This window comes from Bombina bombina, chromosome 4, assembly GCF_027579735.1.
Source record: "Bombina bombina isolate aBomBom1 chromosome 4, aBomBom1.pri, whole genome shotgun sequence".
NCBI lineage: Eukaryota > Metazoa > Chordata > Amphibia > Anura > Bombinatoridae > Bombina > Bombina bombina.
Genome location: NC_069502.1, coordinates 475,254,605 through 475,276,272, shown reverse-complemented (window position 1 = coordinate 475,276,272; position 21,668 = coordinate 475,254,605). Strand labels below are relative to the sequence as shown.

The 21,668-nt window shown below is 33.1% G+C and overlaps 1 protein-coding gene across 1 annotated transcript in view; it reads left to right on the top strand.

Annotated features, from left to right (window-relative positions):
* The window catches only part of CSMD1 (CUB and Sushi multiple domains 1), a 3,127,153-nt gene that overhangs the window by 1,717,212 nt on the left and 1,388,273 nt on the right, over window positions 1-21,668 (top strand). Inside the window, 1 exon segment of the mRNA XM_053711946.1 lies at window positions 17,420-17,507. Within this exon segment, the coding sequence (XP_053567921.1) occupies window positions 17,420-17,507 (88 nt within the window).

Below are 21,668 nucleotides of genomic sequence, written 5' to 3'. Positions count from 1 at the left end.
TAGAATAGTTATTAAATAGTTATTAACTATTTAATAACTACCTAGCTAAAAGAAATACAAAATTACCTGTAAAATAAATCCTAACCTAAGTTACAATTAAACCTAACACTACACTATCATTAAATAAATTAAATAAATTAAATACAAATAACTACAATTAAATACAATTACATAAACTAACTAAAGTACAAAAAATAAAAAAGCTAAGTTGCAAAAAATAAAAAAATAGGTTACAAACATTTAAAAAATATTACAATTTTAAGCTAATTACACCTAATCTAAGCCCCCTAATAAAATAACAAAGCCCCCAAAATAAAAAAATTCCCTACCCTATTCTACATTAAAAAAGTTAAAATCTCTTTTACCTTACCAGCCCTTAAAAGGGCCTTTTGTGGGGCATGTCCCAAAGAAAACTGCTCTTTTGCCTGTAAAAGAAAAATACAACCCCCCAACATTAAAACCCACCACCCACATACCCCTAATCTAACCCAAACCCCCCTTAAAATAACCTAACACTATGTATGGTATAAAATGAGCACTGCATACCGACATATAAAAACATCATCCCAATAGTTAAAGGGACAGTCAAATCCAAAAAAAAACCTTTCATGATTTAAATAGGGAATGCAATTTTAAAAAAACTTTCCAATTTACTTTTATCACCAATTTTGATTTGTTCTCTTGGTATTCTTAGTTGAAAGCTAAACCTTGGAGGTTCATATGCTAATGTCTTAGACCTTGAAGACTGCCTCTAATCTGAATGCATTTTGACTACTAGAGGGCATTAGTTCATGTGTTTCACATAGATAACATTGAACTCATGCACATGAAGTTACCCTGGAGAGAGCAATGATTGGCTAAAATGCAAGTCTGTCAAAAGAACTGAAATAAGGGGGCAGTTTGTAGAGGCTTAGATATAAAGTAATCACAGAGGTAAAAAGTGTATTTCTATAACAGTGTTGGTTATGCAAAACTGGGGAATGGGTAATAAAGAGATTATCTTTCTTTTTAAACAACACAAATTTGGTGTTGACTATCTCTTTAAGTACAATGGAGGGAGCATCATGATTTAGGGCTGCTTTGCTGCTTTGGGCCCTGGACTACTTGCTATCATCGAGGGAAAAATAAATTCACAAGTTTATCAAGCTATCCTTCAGGATCATATCAGGGTGGCTGTGTTCCAGCTGAAGCTCAGTAGAAGTTGGATGATGCAGCAGGACAATGATTCTAAACATTGAAGTAAATTCACTACACAATGGTTTTATATAAAAAAAAATTACCTTTGAAGTGGCCCAGTCAGAGCCCAGGCCTTAACCCCTTAGAGATGCTATGGAATTACCTCAAGAGAGCTGTTGACACCAGGTATCCCAAGAAAAAGGCTGAGCTGAAGCAGCTCTGTAAGGAAGAGAGGTCCAACATTCTTCTTGAACATTGTGCAGTTCTAATCCACAGCTACAGGAAACGCTTATTTGAGATTATTGATATCAAAGGAGGATAAACTAGCTATTAAATCCAGGTGTTCACTTACTTTTACCACAGCACTGTGAATGTTTAATGGAATGTGTTCAATAAAGACTTGACTAATTATAATTGTTTGTGTGTTTTTAACCCAAAAACTTTCTTTCATGATTTAGGTAGAACATACAATTTTAAACAACTTTCCAGTTTACTTACATTTTCAAATTAGTTTCAGTCTCTTGCTATCATTTGTTGAAGGAGTAGCAATACACAACTGGTTTCTAACTGAACAAATGGGGGAGCCAATGACAGTCGGTATATGCAGCCACCAATCAACAGCTAGAACCTAGTTTCTCTGCTGCTCATGAGCTTACATAGATAAACCTTTCAGCAAAGCATAACAAGAGAAGAAAGCAAATTAAATAATAGAAGTAAATTGGAAAGTTGTTTCAAATTGTATGCTCTGTCTAAATCATGAATTTTTAATTATGACTTTACTGTCCCTTTAAGCACATTGTGTTTGTCTTCACTTGTGACTTTGATGAAGATGGCATTTTATGACCAAATCATTCAGAAAAACAACTTATTTCGAAAGGTTTACATACTTTTTCTTGTCACTGTATATATATATTTATCTCTACTGTATTTATCTATCTATCTATCCATCTATCTATTGGGTACTTATAGAGCGCAAACTAATCACCCGTGAGGGTCTCAAGGTGCTAAGGGAAAGCAGATAGGAGGAGGGGGGGGGAGGGGGAAGGGGATGGGCATTCAGTTGAATAGCCAGGTTTTGAGGTCCTTTGAGTTGGATTGTCTTAGGTGCAGCGGGAGGGTGTTCCATGTCTCTGCTGCTATGTGGGAGAAGGATATTCCACCCACTGTGGATTTGCTGATGTGGGGGGGTGACTGCGAGTGCTTGGTTGGCCGATCGTAGTTGTCTAGCGGGGGTGTAGAAATTTACGCTGTGGTTTATGTATTCGGGTCCGATGTTGTGTAGGGCCTTGAACGCGTGGGTAAGGAGCTTGAAGGTGATTCTCTTGTTGATGGGGAGCCAGTGAAGGTTCTTTAGGTTTGCATACAAGGTTTCGGCTTTAGGTGTTCGGTGATGTGGCATTGGAGAGGGATGTTGAGGATGAGTCTGGCTGAGGCGTTCTGGATACGTTGGAGTCTCTTTTGGATTTTGATGGTGCAGCCGGCGTAGAGTGCATTGCCATAGTCCAACCAGCTGCTGACAAGGGTGTGGGTGACTGTTTTCCTGGTTTCGGTAGGGATCCACTTGAAGATTTTTCGTAGCAGGTGGAGAATGTGGAAGCATGTTGAGGTGATGGCATTGATTTGTCGGTTCATAGAGAGTGATGAGTTTAGGATGAAGCCTAGATTTCGTTCGTATATATACATATATAAACACATAAATACACATGTCTACACACATACATAAATATATACACACATACATTATAGCCCTTTCCAGTCAAACACCTGGTCATATAGCATGTACCTTAATTCTTAATATTTATATGAATAATTTTATCAGATATTGTATATATGAGTAAAACACTGTTTTTGGTGCAACTTTTTTATCCCTTACACTTTATGCTAGGTCTTAAAGGGACGCTAAACCCACATTTTATACTTTCATGATTCAGATAGAGAATGCAATTTTATGCAACTTTCTTATTTACTCCTATTATCAATTTTTCTTCGTTCTCTTGCTATCTTTATTTAAAAAGCAGGAATGTGATGCATAGGAGCCGGCCCATTTTTGGTTAAGAACCTGGGTTATGCTTGCATATTGGTGGGTAAATGTAAGCCTCCAATAAGCAAGTACTATCCATGGTGCTGAACTTAAAATGGGCTGGCTGCTTAGATTACCATTCCTGCTTTTAAAACAACGATAGCAGGATAACGAAGAAAATTGATAATAGTAGTAAATTAGAAAGTTGATTAAAATGTCATGCTCTATCTGAATCATGAAAGAAAAAAATGGGTTTGTGTCCTTTTAAGCTGAGTTAACCAGACGAGCACCATTTTCTTTTAACTTATAATACACGTGCAAGTTAGCGTGGTCTCAAATTGCTTATCTAAACCAGCGAAAACGTTAGTGCACCACTTTTAATCTTGCCCATAATTGGCATTTTGTTACCTTGGATTTTTGAACAAATGTAAACAACCGTTGAGTTAAAAGACTACAAAATGTTCGACAGTGCAGATGTGCTGTGCAATTAATCAGTTTATATCTTCTAGGAAATAAACTGGCACTTCATAAACTATGTATTCTACATAAAAACAACAACTATACTTTGCTCTGTAAGTTTTTATTATCTAGCAACTGTTAAAATTAATGTAAAAACATAATTTTGACGATTATATCTTTTTTTAAGAGGCCTATAATCTTTCTTTGATTTATTATCCATATTTTCACGACTCTTTAAGAACATCTTTTTTATCAATGGATGTGTATTCCCATGTACTTGTTTCTTTGATGCAGAATGTATGCCTATATATCTATCTATCCATTATCTATCTATCTATCTATCTATCTATCTATCGATCACCTATATTCTATACAGTATATTCATCACCCTGTGGAAATATCTGTATTTTTTTTTTTTTTTATTTTTTTTTGTTTTTATCTATGAATATGTAATCCTGAATACTTGCTTTTTTGACTGACTAAGGACTTCCTGAGTGCAGTTTTTAACAACTAATAATATCCTTTGATTTAATTAGTATAATTCATGATTTCAGTATATTCATCACCCTGTGGAAATATCTGTATTTTTATTTTTTTTTATTTTTTTTTGTTTTTATCTATGAATATGTAATCCTGAATACTTGCTTTTTTGACTGACTAAGGACTTCCTGAGTGCAGTTTTTAACAACTAATAATATCCGTTGATTTAATTAGTATAATTCATGATTTCATATTGTTTTGAGTAATTTTCAATTACATTAAAACACTTAGTTGAAATCATACATAACAGTCCAATGACCATACTTTAGCTGAACACAGATTGTAATGTGTGCTTAATTTGACAAGGTCACAGTTGTTTTTATTAACATGTGAACTGGGCATATACATAAGTGTTAACTTGGAAAATTATTGTAAGCTACTAATCTTTTTTTTGCTTGTGTGCTAACTACGCTCAAAATATTTTTTTTTTTATATGGCTGGGTTAACACGTGTATTACAAGTTGAAAGCAAAAAGTTAGCGCACAAGCAAAAGTCGAATGCGTGCTACCATTAGGACTTCAGATATCGCAACTGCATTACATTCTTTCCCCCATGAACTTCAATGTAGTGGGTTGTGTAAAAAAAAGCCAACTTATTGCTCACGTGCTAACCAGACACCACGTTAGATTAACTACGCTAAAATAAAAAGTTGTTAAGAATAGTTCACATTTTGATGTTATTTATTTAGAAGAAAATTATCGTTTTACTATATATATATATATATATATATATATATATATATATATATATATATAAAATTATTTTTTTGTAAAATATATATCTATACCTATATATCTTTATTAATATATACATATATATTGTATTACTTCAGACTTGAGAAAGGAAGGAATTCTTCCGAAAGCTTGTCAACTTATAAATGTATAGTTAGTCCAATAAGAAAGTATCATTGCTCAAAGCAATACTCTTGTTATTTTAAATTACTGGACTAACATGGTATACACACACATATATATATATATACATACATATACAGTGGGTATTGAAAATAATCCCTCCCCCTCCTTGAAAATAATTACATTTTGTTGCTTTGCAGCCTGAAATAAAGATAGACACAGTTTTTGTTTATCCACTTGTAATTACTCAGTGCAACTTATAACATCCAAGTGAAAAATATAATACCAGCATGTCAGTCAAAAATAAAGACAATTCAAAAACAGAATCACTAAGTTTGAAAAAGGATCACCCCCCCCCCTTAAAATTAATTGTAAACTCAATCAGGTGTAGCTAATCACCTTCTCAACTGTACACACAAAGCCATTTGACCTTCCACTGTGATCAGCTGTGGGCATATTGATTTGCTCAGCATGAAAAAAACATTTCCAGGAGCATCTCAGTCCCTGGTAGTGCAACTGAAGCAAACAATCAATTATGGGAGGCAAGGCACTGTCAAAAGTTCTCTAGGATAAAGTTGTGGAGAGGCAAAAGTCAGGAGATGGATACAAGAAAATATCAAAGCCTTTATCAATGCCTAGAAGCACAGTGAAGTCTATTATTAAGAAGTGGAAGGTATTTGGTAACACAGACCCTCTCTGGATCAGGACGTCGCTCCAAACTGGATGAAAGAGCAAGGAGGAAACTGGTCAGAGAGGCTATCAGGAGGCCAACAGCAACTCTGAAGCAGTTGCAGGAATTAATGACAAAGAGTGGTTATTGTTTGCATGTGACAACAATATCACAATTATCAACAAATGTGGCTTGTTTGGGAGGTTTGCAAGAAAAAAGTCACTCATCAAGACAGGCCAAATGCAGTTACCACTGAGCTTTGCCATAACACACCTAGGAGATTCTGAGGCCACATGGAAAAATGTGTAAAGGTCAGATGAGACTAAAATTCAATTACTTGGCCTCAACAACAAATGATATGTCTGGAAGAAATCCAATACATCTCACCATCCAAATAACACCATATCTACAGTAAAGTATAGAGGCGGTTATATCCTGTTATGGGGGTGTTTCTCTGGAGCAGACAACTGTCAGGAATGGATAGAAGGAATAATGGATTGGGCAAAATACCATCAACTCCTTGAGGAAAATCTGCTGCCCTCTGCCAGGAAGTTGTCAATGGGAAGAAGGTTTACCTTCCAACATGACAATGACCCAAAGCACACAGCAAAAATGAACACACAGTGGTTGAAGGATAAAAAGGTGAATTCCATTGCATAGCCTAGTCAGAGCCCATACATAAACCACATTGAATATCTGTTGCATGACTTGAAGACTGCAGTCCACAAACGGTCACTATCAAATGTAACGGAACTGGAGCAGTTCTGCAAAAAAAAGTGGGCAAATATTGCACAGTATAGATGTGCAAAGTTAATAGAGACATATCCCAACAGACTAAAGGCTGTAATTAAAGCAAAAGGTGGTTCAACAAAATACTGACACAAGGGGGTGATCCTTTTTCCAACTCATTGATTCTGTTTTTGAATTAATACAAATAACATTTTCTTCTAAGTGAACAACTTCGAAATGTAAAATATTTATTACAATAAATTACAATACATTACAATACATGTAACTACATCCACTCTATCTAGGGCAGGTCTTGCCAATGTCACCAAGACCTGCATCTGCATATTTCCAGAAGTGAGGCATGCAGTACTAGCACAGCTTCACTAATTAAATCCTTAATTACCACAAACGTACAGGGTACATTGGTTGTTAAAGGGTTAAACATATTAAAATTAAATAAAAAATATTATTTTATGTTTCAAGGCATTTGACTAGAAAGGGCTAAAAAGTATATACATATGTCTAGACATGTGTGTATATGTGTAAATATGTAGGTATTTATATATTTACACATATAAACACATAATATATATATATTCAAACACATACACATATTTAGACATATATATATATATATATATATATATATATATATATTTAAATACATTAATAGCCCTTTCCAGTTAAATACCATATACCATATCCCTTGTAACCATTATAAAAATATGTATTAATATTTATATGACAATATTTTATCAGCAAGTGTATATATGAGTGTAATTGTTTATTTTGATATGTTTCTGATGTGTTTGATGAACATTTTTTTTTTACCCTTATACCTTACGCTTCAGGCAAGCTACTGCTTTACACACAAATTTTGTTTGTACTCGAGTGCAACTGTTTACTTTCAACTTGTGATATGCATGTTAGTTGGCTCAGTCGCAATATTGCTTATAGTGTCCCACACTAACATTGAAGCATCAGTTGTAATCTAGCACTGTTTGATATTAAAATAATATTCCAAGTGGTCCTGTCTGATGGATTAAAGTAAAAAGACATTGATAATTAAAAGTTTATTCTGAAGGATGCAAAGATGCATCTATGTGATTTTCCTATGGCTTTTGCATGTGTTGTTGTTTCTATGATTTTTTTTTAAAATCCTGCAACAAGGGAATGCAAGATGTACAGTTTTTATCAGATGTTCAACATAGGAAAAAAGAAAAGTACTTTTTTTTTTTTTAGTAATTTTGTTTGAAGTATTCTTTTATGATTGAGATTCAAATAAGTAAATAAGTGGAATTAGAAATTATGCGTAGGTGAACTTAAATCCAAAAAATGTTTATTAAGATTTTTCAGCATATTTGGGTCCTCAGAATTTTGTTTGTTAGTATGTTCAGTTCGGATAAATATTTGGATAAGAAATTTGTTCAACACAAAATTCATTACATTGGATTAAAGCCTATGAGAAGCCCTGAACACATTTCATTTAGCCACATAATTACACTGCTAGGAAATGCAAACATTACAGCAATTAATTGGTAACTAGAACACAATTTTTTTTTATTAGGGAATGCACCAGACTTCTGCATGTAACGTCTGTTAACAGAGTATCAGCAAGTATAATCTCTGTTTACTACAGGAACTGTGATATTACAAGCCTCTCCAACAGCCTTTAACAGGTGTTACATGCGGAAGTCGGATGCAGAATCTCACGCTCACTGAGTGTTATCCTATAGGAAGCCTGACAGATTATCAGCAAGTATAATCTCTGTTTACTACAGGAACTGTGATATTACAAGCCTGCATAATATTCTTGTTCATTCGTGCAGATGACTCTTTATCTTGTGTTACAATATGAACTGAGATTTGCTTAGGAAATAAGTTTAAACAATATTTGCACCACACATTTACTGTGTATAGAGGCTAACATATAGTCCGGTGACGAGGTCACTAGTTTTATGGACTGGGAATTTTGGTATATGGGATAGGTCTCTGGTGTCCATCTTGCCTATAAGGGGTGTGAGACCTAGAAGGAGAGGAGTTTCCTAGATATATGGTGGTTTCATATGGTTTCTGTACATCTGGGCAGTGAACTTTTTGTAATGATCTACAACCAAGCTTGACATATTGTTACAATACATGTGGATTACAAAGTTATCATTTTTTGAGCCCTTAATGAGCTACAATCAAGCTTGATATACTGTTACAATACATGTGGATTACAAAGTATCATTTTTGAGCCCCTACGTTACTTATTCACATCATTGTACTGTGAATTTTTTTGGGGAAAAGACACCTTACGCCTAAGGGGAATTGTTATGTATGCGGGTGTATGCTGTATGCAAGTTTGAATGAGTATAGGTTAGGGACCTCTCACCATATTGGTGTTGTGTATACAGTTTCTATTGATATTAATACTACTATTGTTATGATCTATTGACATTCATGTTAGCATTAAACATAACTATTACCTTTTGAAGCATTTTGGTGTGCTGAGTATTTTTTATTATTTTATATTTGTGGGTATGTAGGCAATACCTTACTCTTGCACCTGTTTTTGACATCTGATGATATATTTTTTTACTATATTTGAGTAGTGCTGCTATTTTTTGTATATTTAATAATATAATTATCTTTCTTTTATTTAGGTAGGTTGGTTTGGTTGGTGCCCACACTTTAATAGCAATTATGGTTTCAATTGGATGAGGGGTACTAGTAATATTCTCTAACAACATATCTGGGTCTTCAGATAGATAGATAGATAGATAGATAGATAGATAGATAGACAGATAGATAGTATAATAGATAATAATAATAAAATAGGAATAATAATTATTTTTTATGCCCCCTTTTTGAACAATCACAGTAAATGCCCTCTCAGCAATATAATTATTGATAAACTTAACATGCAATTAACTGCAGGGAAATTTATTTTTTTTCTGCAAAAAAAGGGTTAAACTGTAATTAAAATTAGTTTTTACCCAAATAAAAGCAGCAGACCTGCCCATCTGTCACAGGCTATGCCCCCACAGAAATATAATTAATGTTTGTACACTCAACATGCAGTCTAAAATGAACTGCAATAAACCAGGAATGTTTTTGAACACAAAGAGTTACATTTTAACCCCTTAATGACTATGATGTACCATTTAAGTAGCTGGTTCTTAAGGGCTTTTTGGCCTGTAATAACATGGGTCTCACTGCCAGTGCCAAGACCACCCTATTAAAAACCTTTCTCCCTCCTACAGGCCTCCTGTTATAGCGTGTTATCAAAAACACAAGCCCTAATTAAAAGACTAGTGACATACAGGGTTTGTCTCTGGTGGTTAAGGGCTTAATTAAAACAATTAAAAAAAAAAAAAAAAAAAAAAAGAAAAGGGCAGCAGCCCTACCAATCACTCACAAGCTATGCCCCCACAGCAATATAATAGTCAATAAACAAAATGTGCAATTAACTGCAAGAAAATATAAATGTATCTGCACAAAAAGTGTTAAACTTTAATGAAAACTTTTTTTAACCCCCCCCCCCCCAAAAAAAGCCAACAGGCCTACCTATCAGTCACAGGCTAAGCTCCAACAGTAAAACAATTTCTAATAGACTTAACTTGCAATTAACTGCAAGAAAAGAGAAGCATTTTTTTCTGAACACAAAGGGTTAAAGTTGAATTCACATTTTTATTTACCCCCCCCCCCCCCCAAAACAAAAAGCCAGCAGGCCACTACACTATCCATCACAGCCTATGGTCCAACAGCAATTACTAAACTAAGCATGCAGTTTAAAACTAACTAGAAGAAAATAGAAATGTTTCTGTACAAAAGTGGGTTAAACAAATTAAAACTTTTTTTTCCAAATAAAACCAGCAGGCCTACTTATCAGTCACAGACCATAACCCCATAGCAGTATAATAAACTAAACATGCAGTTAACTGCAAGACAATTGTATGTTTCTGCATACAAAGGGTTACACTTAAATTACACCCCCCCAAATAAAGGCAGAAGGTCTACATAACTACCAGTCTGAGCTATGCCCCATTGCAAAAATAATATTAGTTTACACTTCATTAACAATAAAATAAAGAAAAAAATCTTTACTTGTGCCCAGAGTAAAAAAATAAATATGCAGTTTGTGAAGGGGCTGATTTGTCAAAAAATCTCAGCTCCTTCCCCCTCTCCTGTGTTTTATGCCCCTATTTTTTTTTTGATATAATGTTTTTTATTATTATTAAAGGTCAAAAAAGAATATACAGAAATAAGAAAGAAAAGGGAAAAACAAAAAGTTACATAATCAATGTTACAATTATGTCATTTAGAACCAGAAAGCATGAAGCAAACATACAGATTAGATATACATAAAAACAAAATCATAACCTTTTCAAATATTAGATATTTAACTTTTCTTCCTTTATCACAATGGTCATTAACACGAGACTTACCCTAAATCATTGTTGTAAGCCTAAAAAAAGACAAATCTTTACAGTAATAAATGACAAATTCGAGTAGTCCAGTGTAAATTTTAAGTAATTTCAACCTTTAAATTATTGAGAAAGGTGGAGCCACCTACAAATTAATTGTCAAATTCCTGACCGGCTTCGAGGAAAGGTTTTTAACTTTTAAATTTTTCTAGGGGGGGCAAAGGAGGGAGGAAAAGAAGAGAAAAAAAAAAAAAAAATAAGAACAGGGGGGGGTTTGCATCTTAACTCATATTCTCTAATGGTGATAGTAACTGATTCTGTATATTGGTGTTTTTATAGTGTTTAACAAAATCTAACCACTTTAAATTAAATCTATTTTGCTGCCGTTCAGAGTTAATTGCGTTGTCAAATTGTTCTATTGTATATTGCCTTTGTAATAAAAATGTTAAATTGTTTATAGTCGGTGTATTTTTTTGATGCCAATTTTTAAGAATGAGATATCTTCCACCCAGAATTACCGTATTACAGAAAGCTCTATTTACCAATCTATCTGATATGTCCAATAGGAAAATTATGTGTTGTAGTTCTAATATGTGTTTTGTAGCTGTCACCTTAGTTAACCAAAATTGTACACGTTTCCAAAACTGGTTAATTTTTGGGCAGCTCCAAAACATGTGGGTTAAGTCAGCATCGGCTAAAGAGCAACGTGGACATACCCTTAGACCTTGTGTCGACCATTTATTTATTTTAGCAGGCGTAAAGTATATCCTATGTAGAAGTTTTATATGCATTTCTCGCCAGCTTGCCGCGAGTGTGGCCTCGTCCAGGAGAGTTATGCTTTGTTTTACTTGTTCCCTGTTTAGGTCTACAATCGTTGTTTGCCATTTTAAACAAATCTGGGCAATATTTAGTTCCCCTGTCTTAGTAATAATCATATTATACCAGTATTTAATGGAGCGTTTACCTGCCTTAAATAATGCTAACCCCATTTTCACTCCTGGATGGCTCCATGGAAGCTTATTATCTTCCATAGCTTTAAAGAACCAATGTCTCACTTGGAGGTATGCAAAAAAGTCCGCATTCTGTAAATTATAAGACTCTTTCAGACTCTCAAATGACATTATACTCTGTAGATTAGGTTCTCTAAGTTGTGTTATATAAATAAGTCCTACAGTAGCCCATTTCCTAAATACTTGACTGCTAATACCAGGCGGAAAACGTGGGTCACCTCTAATAGGGAGTAAATCTGAAAAGTGGGGGTCACTATCTACTCTGCGTCGTATGTCTTGCCATGCAATTATAATATGGTATAGTGATTGTTTATTTTTAATACTCTTTGGAATTACTTTTTTAGGACAATGCAGAAGCGCATTTAATGAGAGGGGGTATACTAAATTTTGTTCTGCTTCTGTAAATGCAATATCGTTCCCACCCGTAACCCAATCCATTGCGATTTTTGCAAGACTTACACTATTATAAATAGCAAAGTTGGGTAGTGCCAATCCGCCATATTGCCTTAGTTGTGACAGTTTATATAATGATATTCGATTCGCGCCCCTCCCCCATATAAATCGTCTCATTAATTGATCTAAACTATTAAAATACTTTTTTGGTATAATTAAAGGGATATTTTGCATTAAGTATAATATCTTAGGTAAGACAATCATCTTAACTACATTGATTCTTGCTGTAATTGAAAGTGGGAGATTATCCCATTTCATCATCTCAAATTTAATTTTCGCAAATAGAGGTAGGTAATTCAAACTAAACCAATCTTCTGGATTGACACTAATCTGGATTCCTAAATATGTGATATATTGCGAGGCTACTTTAAAAGGGGGTGTGTATTGGTTTTGATGATGTTTGCTCAACCAAAGAAGTTCTGATTTATTGTATAACCTGAAAAAGAGCCAAAATCTTTTATAATTTCCAAAATTTTAGGAATTTCAGTCTGGGCATCCTTTAAAAGTAAAATCAAGTCGTCTGCGTAAAGTAAGAGTTTAACAGGAATTTTGCCTATCTTGATCCCCCCTAAATTATCCCTTAAAGTAACTGCAAGAGGTTCAATTGCTAAATTAAATAAAAGTGGTGAAATTGGACATCCCTGTCGTGTTCCAGACAAGATAGGGAAGGATGTAGTGTTTGAGCCATTAACCATCAAAATGGAGGTTGCATTGGTATATAAGGCACGAATGCATTCAAGAAACTGATCTTTGAACCCAAAATTCTTCATAGAGCAGAATAAGTGGTCCCAGATAATAGAGTCAAGTGCTTTATGGGCATCGACTGCCAGAATGGCGGAGTTTTGTTCACTTTTATTTTTGACATCTGCAAGGAAGTCTATTAATAGAAAGATTTTGCGTATGTTTGCTGACATATTTCTCTTAGACATAAAGCCGACCTGATCTTCATGTATTAACGGACTCATAATTAACTTCAATCTATCTGCCAAGATTGCAGTAAATAGTTTATAATCGGAGTTTAATAATGAAATTGGACGATAGGAGTCTATTAATTCAGGGTCTTTCCCTTTTTTAGGAGTAGTATTATTTTTGAGACTGCAAAGTTAGGAGATGGAATCTTATAGTTAATTAAATAGTCATTAAATAAGTCCATAAGTACACCTATTACTTTGTTTTTAAGAATTTTATAAAATTCTGCTGGTAGAAGGTCAGGTCCGGCAGCTTTATCCAACTTAAGACTATTTATTGCGTTTAAGACTTCCGAATCTTTAATTGGTGCATTAAGTTTTTCTGAAAAGGGGAGAGAACGGAAAGGAACTTTTTAGTCTCTGTACTCCTTTTTTTTGACCAGTAACCCAGTGGCGGGTGCTACACCCTCACATAGCTGGTGAAATATTGTGCTCTGATGGATATATAGTACATAGCAAATGTTGAAAAATGTTGTAAACTGTTTTGGTTTGATAGATATGCAGCACATACCAAATGTTGAAAAATGTTTAAAAACTTCTGCTCTGATGGATATATAGTATATACCAAGCGGTTTATTAGAATGTTAGAGTGTTAGGCCTACTGATATATCTGAAAAAGTAACCCTTTGAATTTAGGTTGTAGAAGAGGAAGAAGGGAGGAGTAGTTGAGTCATAAATCTTACTGAAGTAGATGACAATTGCTGACCATTGCATATTCACAAACTCACACAGGAGAACACTCCCTAACACGCAATACAACTACCCATACTAGATACACTTATGCACTTTTCCTTTCTATTTTGTTTTTCTCTTTTTTTCTTTCTCTCTCTCTCTTCCTAGGTCACTTTATAAAACACACGCCTGACACCTTACACACTCTGTCACTTTCACATATCCTATTTTCCTACTTCTGTAATATTTCTGTTTTTTCTGACACATGGACAAATATTTTGCACCTAAATCACACGCAATGCCAGCAAAACCCAAAGATAGAAAGCCCAGACATAGTATTGAGAATATTAGCGATATTAGACCTGAAATGACCACTGTAAATATTTCTAAAGATGATATAGAAGAAATCTCTAAACAAGTAGCATTATCTCTCTCACCCCAACTTGACCATATCAAAACAGAGCTATTTACACTCTCAGTAGAAATGAAAAACTTTACAGCTAGACTCACAGAAATTGAATCGAGAATTTCAGATATTGAAGACTCTGTGACTAAACAAAATCTCTCTATACAACAACATGACATAAAAATCTTAGAAATGACTGATAAAATAGAAGACTTAGAAAACAGATCACGTAGGAACAACTTAAAAATAGTAGGCCTACCAGAAACCACAAATTTTCAGGATTTAATATATTTTGCCTCAGTGACTCTGCCACAAAGTTTAGAGATTGACACCAAACTGCATAATTTTACTGTTGAAAGAGCACATCGTGTAGGCTTTATTAGAAACACGTCAGAAAATACTATCCAGAAACGAGCTATCCTAATTAAATATTTGAACTTTCAGGACAAAGTACTAATACTTAGAGCATTCAGAAAAATGAAAAACCTAGAGATTGACAATAATAGAATTCTAATCTTCCAAGATTACTCAGCCCAGACGGCAGCAAAACGTAAAGGCATGGCCCCATTTTGTACAAGTATGATAAACATGGGCTTAGCTGCACATTTAATATATCCTGCTAAAATTAAGATCTATATGGATAATGAGACAACTACACTAGAAACAATCACAGAAGCCAAGGCATTTTTGAATAAGTTTCAACCTAGGTAATCATTAAAAAACAAGGAAAGTTTTTCCTTTTTTTCTTTTTTTTTCTTGTCTTTTGTGCCTTTTGCCTACTAGTGCATAGGCAGCTACTAGTATGGCAAGCTGGATAACTTTATTTTACTTACATATAATAAACAAGATAATTAAGGCTAAGAATTGTATAAAAATGAAAAAATGGTTGAAAATAAGGACAGCCCATTTTACTTTAAATACTTTAAATACTTATGTTCTATTAAAGATAAAGGTTCAGGTCAGAGGGAGGGGCAAGGAGGCCAGAATTTATTTTGCTCCCCTTTTTTTTTTTTTTTTTCTTTTTCTTTATCTGTTTGGTTGTTGGTTCGCCGTCTCAAAATAAATCATAAATGGCAACCCTAAAACTAATTTCTTGGAATGTGGGAGGGGTCACTAGCCCAATTAAAAGAAAGAGGATTCTGACATACCTTAGAAATAAAAGAGTGGATATTGCACTTTTACAAGAAACACACTTGACTGAAATAGAACACAAGAAACTCAAAGTTAACTGGGTTAGTGAAGTTATTTATACTCCATGTGCTACACGTAAAAGGGGGGTTGCAGTTTTAATCAGCAAAAATTTAGACTATCGAATTATAGGGCAAGAGATAGACCCAGGGGAACGATTTATTATTTTGAAAATCATTATAAATTCACGTTTGCTTACGTTATGTAATGTCTATGGCCCAAATGTGCCAGATGTAAAATTTTGGGAAAGATTAAAATTAAAATTACATGATTCTATAAATACGAATCTTATAGTTGCAGGTGACTTCAACATGGTTTTTAATGATATTGATAGATCACAGACAATCGGAAATAAATCTAAACAGATCCCAAAAAAATCCTCCAGGATTCTTAAAGTATTTGCTAGCGCATTAAATATTAAAGACATCTGGAGATTGTTATATCCTAATAGTAGAGATTTTACTTGTGAATCTAAAAAATACCGAACATTCTCACGGATAGACTTTTTTCTAGGGTCAGACAAAATTATTAACTTAGATATAAAAGCACAAATAGATAACTTCACTATTTCAGACCATGCCCCGCTATCACTAGAGACACGGTGGGAAACAGATAGATACGATCCAGTAAAGAGTTACGGCTTCCCACGTTACTTAGCAAACAATTTGGAATTTAGAAACCGACTCATTGCTATATGGCACGAATATGTTCAACAGAACAAAGACTATATGCATAAGAAAGAGATCTTCTGGGAAACTGCTAAGGCAGTAGCCAGAGGAGAAATTAAAAAATTTACTATTAGGTTTAAGAAAAAGTTATACTTAAGAGAGACTGAAATTTCAAATTATTTAAAAAACAAATATAACGCATATATTGCATCCCATACACAGACTAACTGGCAAAGTTATATGAAGGCTAAACAAGAATGGGAAGTTTTTTCATCACAAAAATTTGCTATCCAAGAACTGAAGAACAAAAGTAGATTCTATATATTTGGAAATAAAATAGGGAAGTTATTAGCGAGTTCTGTAAAAGACAGGAAACCGATTCATCACATTAAATCACTTAATATTGATGGGAAAAAAATACTGAATCTTGATACAATTAAAGCAGAATTTTACAAATACTTTAGGGACCTATATTCAGTAGCGGATATTAACTTAAAAAATAAACAGGATTTTTGGGAAAAAATTACATTACTTATGCCCCTATTTTTGGTGCAGAATAAAAACAAAATAAATGTGACTAATAAACATGAAACATTTTATTATCTTTTATATTCGGTCCCATTTTGATTCATCCACTCTGTATGCCACTGATTGGACAAATGGGCTAACATTCGGATGAAAACCTATTAATCCAAAAACAAATGCACATTTCTATTTAAATGCTTGTGTGTGTATTGAGGATTTTCTCATTTTTATGACCTATGAAATATTAGAAAGAAAAAAAATCATCTTATCAATTAGATTTTTTTAGCATCCAATCACAAACGATAGCTAGATTGGGATGAATAATAGTTTAGTGGATATGTTAAGAATAGGAAAAAGAAAAGTTGATCAGCATTTGAATAAATGATCAAATAATTGATACTGTAAATTATTTTAAAGTATACATTTCTGATTAATGTTTACAAAAGGGAAATTATTTCTCATAAATATTCTAACAGTAAATCTAGACATCTCTATTTAATTTATCTCAGTCTAAGCTCTCAACATTCTCTTACTACAGTATGTTCTTAATTGTGTTGCTTGTGTCATTTACTTTATATTTAACATTTATCTTTCATTACTGCATGTGTGCTAATGCACCTCTAAAACTTGTGATTGACGTATTTCTATATTTTTTTCTATTTTATCTAGTAAGTCAAGGAGGTGTGCCCATGGCTACTGACATGTGCCCTGATCCTGGTGTGCCCGAAAATGGAAAAAGAACGGGTTTTGACTTCAGGTATTTTCAATTTTAAGTTTGTTTTTAATTTAAACACTACAAAAGATAAATAGTAAGTATTAATTAAACATTTGCATTTTTCATGAATCAGTTTGGAACATTGAAAATGTAGAAAATGTCGGATATCTAATGTAGACTAATACTAAATAAAAAGTGTTTTCCCAGGGACTATTTCTCTGCATAATAGAAGATGATAGCAATTATATGCATTACATAAGTTAAAGGGACACTGTACACAAAAATTTTCTTGAGATTGAGCATGACATTTTAAGCAACTTTCTAATTTACTCCTATTATCAAATTTTCTTAATTCTCTTGGTATCTTTATTTGAAATGCAAAAATGTAAGTTTAGATGCCAGCCCATTTTTGGTGAACAACCTGGTTTGTCCTTGCTGATTGGTGGATAAATTCATCCACCAATAAAAATGTGCTGTCCAGAGTACTGAAACCAAAAAAAAAAAGCTTAGATGCCTTCCTTTTCAAATAATGATAGCAAGAGAACAAAGAAAATTTGATAATAGGAGTAAATTAGAAAGTTGCCTAAAATTGCATGCTTTATCTGAATCACAAAAGAAAAAAATTGGGTACAGTGTCCCTTTAAGGTCAAAAAAAGAATAACCTTATCGCTGTAATAACATTTTCAAAACTACTAACTTTAGAGAACAGTATACGTGTATAATAAAATATCATTGTTAAACAATGTTATGTAGGAGGAATTTTAAAAATGCTAATTAAAATGCAGTTTTTATTAACACCATCAGCTAATTTTATATACTATATTACACTTAAACTTTCTATGTAATTTGTGAAATTAAAGAGAGCAAACATAATGGGCTAGATTACAAGTGGAGTGCTAATTTACCACGTGCCCGCAAACAGGCAAATTCACCCGTTTATGGGCGTGCAATCAATAACCAGCCATTACAAGTGGCTCGTTATTGCCAAAATAAGCATCTTTATTTTGTAAAAAAACATTTATAAGTGGTTAAAAGTGGCAGATGTTGGGTGTTAGAAAAAAAACCTCACTGAAAAGTGCCTTTACTTTGTGGTCTATGAGGTCTGTGTTATTTCTGTAAATATATATGTATATGCTAATGTACATATATATTTATGTGGTAATATGTGTATATACACACAAAAACACATAAATATATATGTATATGCTAATGTACATATATATTTATGTGGTAATATGTGTATATACACACAAAAACACATAAATATATATGTATATGCTAATGTACATATATATTTATGTGGTAATATGTGTATATACACACAAAAACACATAAATATATATGTATATGCTAATGTACATATATATTTATGTGGTAATATGTGTATCTACACACAAAAACACATAAATATATATGTATATATTCATATACATATATATTTGCTGCATGACTTACCCCCTTCCCTGTTCTAGTTCACATGCCATGTCTCATGTAGCCTATGGAAGCGAGCTCTTATAAGCGCAATGCTTCTGTGCAATGCGAAAGCAAGGCCGCATTCGCATTGCACCTCACTTGTAATACCAGTGCACTTTTGTATTATTTTGCCGAAACTATATATTACGATCAACTTGGAATCCAGCCCATTATTTAGTAATATCTTGAAATATGTTAATGATGTGTTTGCTTTAATTGGTTACACTATAAGATTCATCAGAAATTGTTTACATGTACTTGAAAATGTTTCCATTTTCAATGTTTTTCACCTGTGATGAAATGAACATGGATCCAAGGAACCCCCAGTCTTTACCTACATTATGTTCTATATATTAGTTAACAAAACTGAAGAAACTAATGGATTGTATTTTAGCTATATTTAAAGGGCCACTAAACCCAAAATCTTTCTTTCATGATTCAGATAGAACATACAAATATAAACAACATTACAATTTACTTCTATTATTTATTTTGCTTCATTTTTTAGATATCCTTATTTGAAGAAAAAGCAATGCACATGGGTGAGCCAATCATATGAGGCTTCTATGTGCAGCAACCAATCAGCAGCTACTGAGCATATCTAGATATGCTTTTCAGCAATGAATATCAAGAGAATAAAACATATTAGATAATAGAAGTAAATTAGAAAGATGTTTAAAAATGCATTCTCTTTCTAAATCATGAAAGAAAAAATGTGGGTATCATGGCCCTTTAATTACTTCTATAATATGTATAATTAAAGTGCCATAAAACAGGTTGAGATCTGTGAATATCCTAAAAATGCTAATTAATTTAAAATAGTTTGCAAAAAATTTTTTTTTGAAAATTATTATCAAAAATTAGCAAAATGAATTATATAGCTTAACTGTCTGGAGAAGCTAACTCCACCCCTCTTAACAGTGTTTAGACACAGGCATTGTATTTCAACTGAGTTCAAAACTTCTAGGCATGCTCCAGTAGATAATCCCTATTCACTTTTGCATTTTACCAAAAGAACAATAAACATAGATACAGCCATAAAAGGAATTGTGTGGGGGGGAGTTAGAGCTTTACAATTCAGAAACTAAAAAGAAAGGGTTAATGGCAAGGCACTGCAGTATAAATGTATAGGTAAAGTAATTAAAGTACATATTATATTATTTTGTCTCTATCCCAACTTGTTTTATGTCCCTTTAAAGTTTCACTAGACTCATTAATAAAAAATATTGTTAAAGAGAAGAGACTGACTTTATATTGTAGTAATATTTTTGTTGCTTGGTAGTGAAATTTACTTGAAATTTACTTGAACTAACCTTGAACTGGGAACACCTGCAACCTAAAGATTATTGTTTTTTTATTTTTTTAACAGGGTGCAAAAAAGGTCTATTTTGCTTGAAATTACCTATTAAATAAGTTTAATTATTTCATTTATTGAGCTGTGTTTTCCAAGCTGTTTATAAGGGACAAAATAGTCCCTGTACTTGATCTATTGAGGTTATGAAACAAAATTCCATATTACCCTAAATGCTTCTTATTTATATATTTAATGTAAGTCAAATTATGTTCAACCAAAAAAGGTAAATATTTAAGTCTTTATTCAGAACTATTATACCTTTAAAATATCTATCATGTAAAAAAGGCTAAATCTTAAGGCTCAATCTTTCCAACAAGAGTTATTTATATGTGTATATAAACAATAACTAAAATAATAAACTGATTTCAATTTTCTCATTACTCTAAGGCACTGGTTTTCAAACCTGTCCTCAGGCATCCCTAACAAGCCAGATTTTGAATATATCTTAAAGGACTACTAAATACAGTATAACTGCAAAATTAACAAGTGCATAATGAAAAGACAATGCAATAACACCTACTCTGAATTTGAAATAAGCAGTAGATTTTTTTTCTGGCATATTTATTTTTTCTCCCATTTTCCGGCCCCCTGCATCATGTGACAGACATGAGCCAATCACAGACTAGTATACGTATACCCTGTGAGCTTGTGCACATGCTCAGTAGGATCTTCCCCAGAAAGTGTGAATATAAAAAAACTGTTTTGATAATGGAAGTAAATTGGAAAGTATCTTAAAACTGCATATTCTTTCTGAATCATAAAAACTTATTTTGACTTGTGTGTCCCTTAAACTGGAGCACAGATGAAATAATTAGCTGATCAATAAACATGGTTATTTTACCTGCTCTAACTCAAGGTAATCCTTAAAATCTGGCCTGTTGGGGGTGTTGAGAACCAGTGCTCTATGGGCTGCTTTTAGTAATGTTCTTTCAAATTGTAATACTCACTGGTTTATTCCATTTGTGTGATTCACATCTAAAAATGTTTCATATACTTACCTAGAGCAGACTGACTATTAATTATTTGTAGAATAATTTTTTGAAGTTTGATTAGCCATAAATATATGGGGGGGTTTAAAAATTGTCCAAAACCAGATGTTGATGAATTAAAAGATATTCAGTATTTCTCCTGGTTAGATACATAGATCTCTTCTTGTGTATAGGATTTTGTATTTGTATACCTATCTATGAAAAAAGTTTTTTTTTAGAAAAAAAACATTATATGGAATAGATTCTTTATCATTGAATTACACTTTACAATTTAGCTTTACACATGTAAAGCTAAATTAAGGGGCAGATTAGCGTAGTGAATATGTAGAAGGCACTCATCTTTCCCCTTTGAGACTCTCTCTTCAATAACACCTGGTTATTTTATTA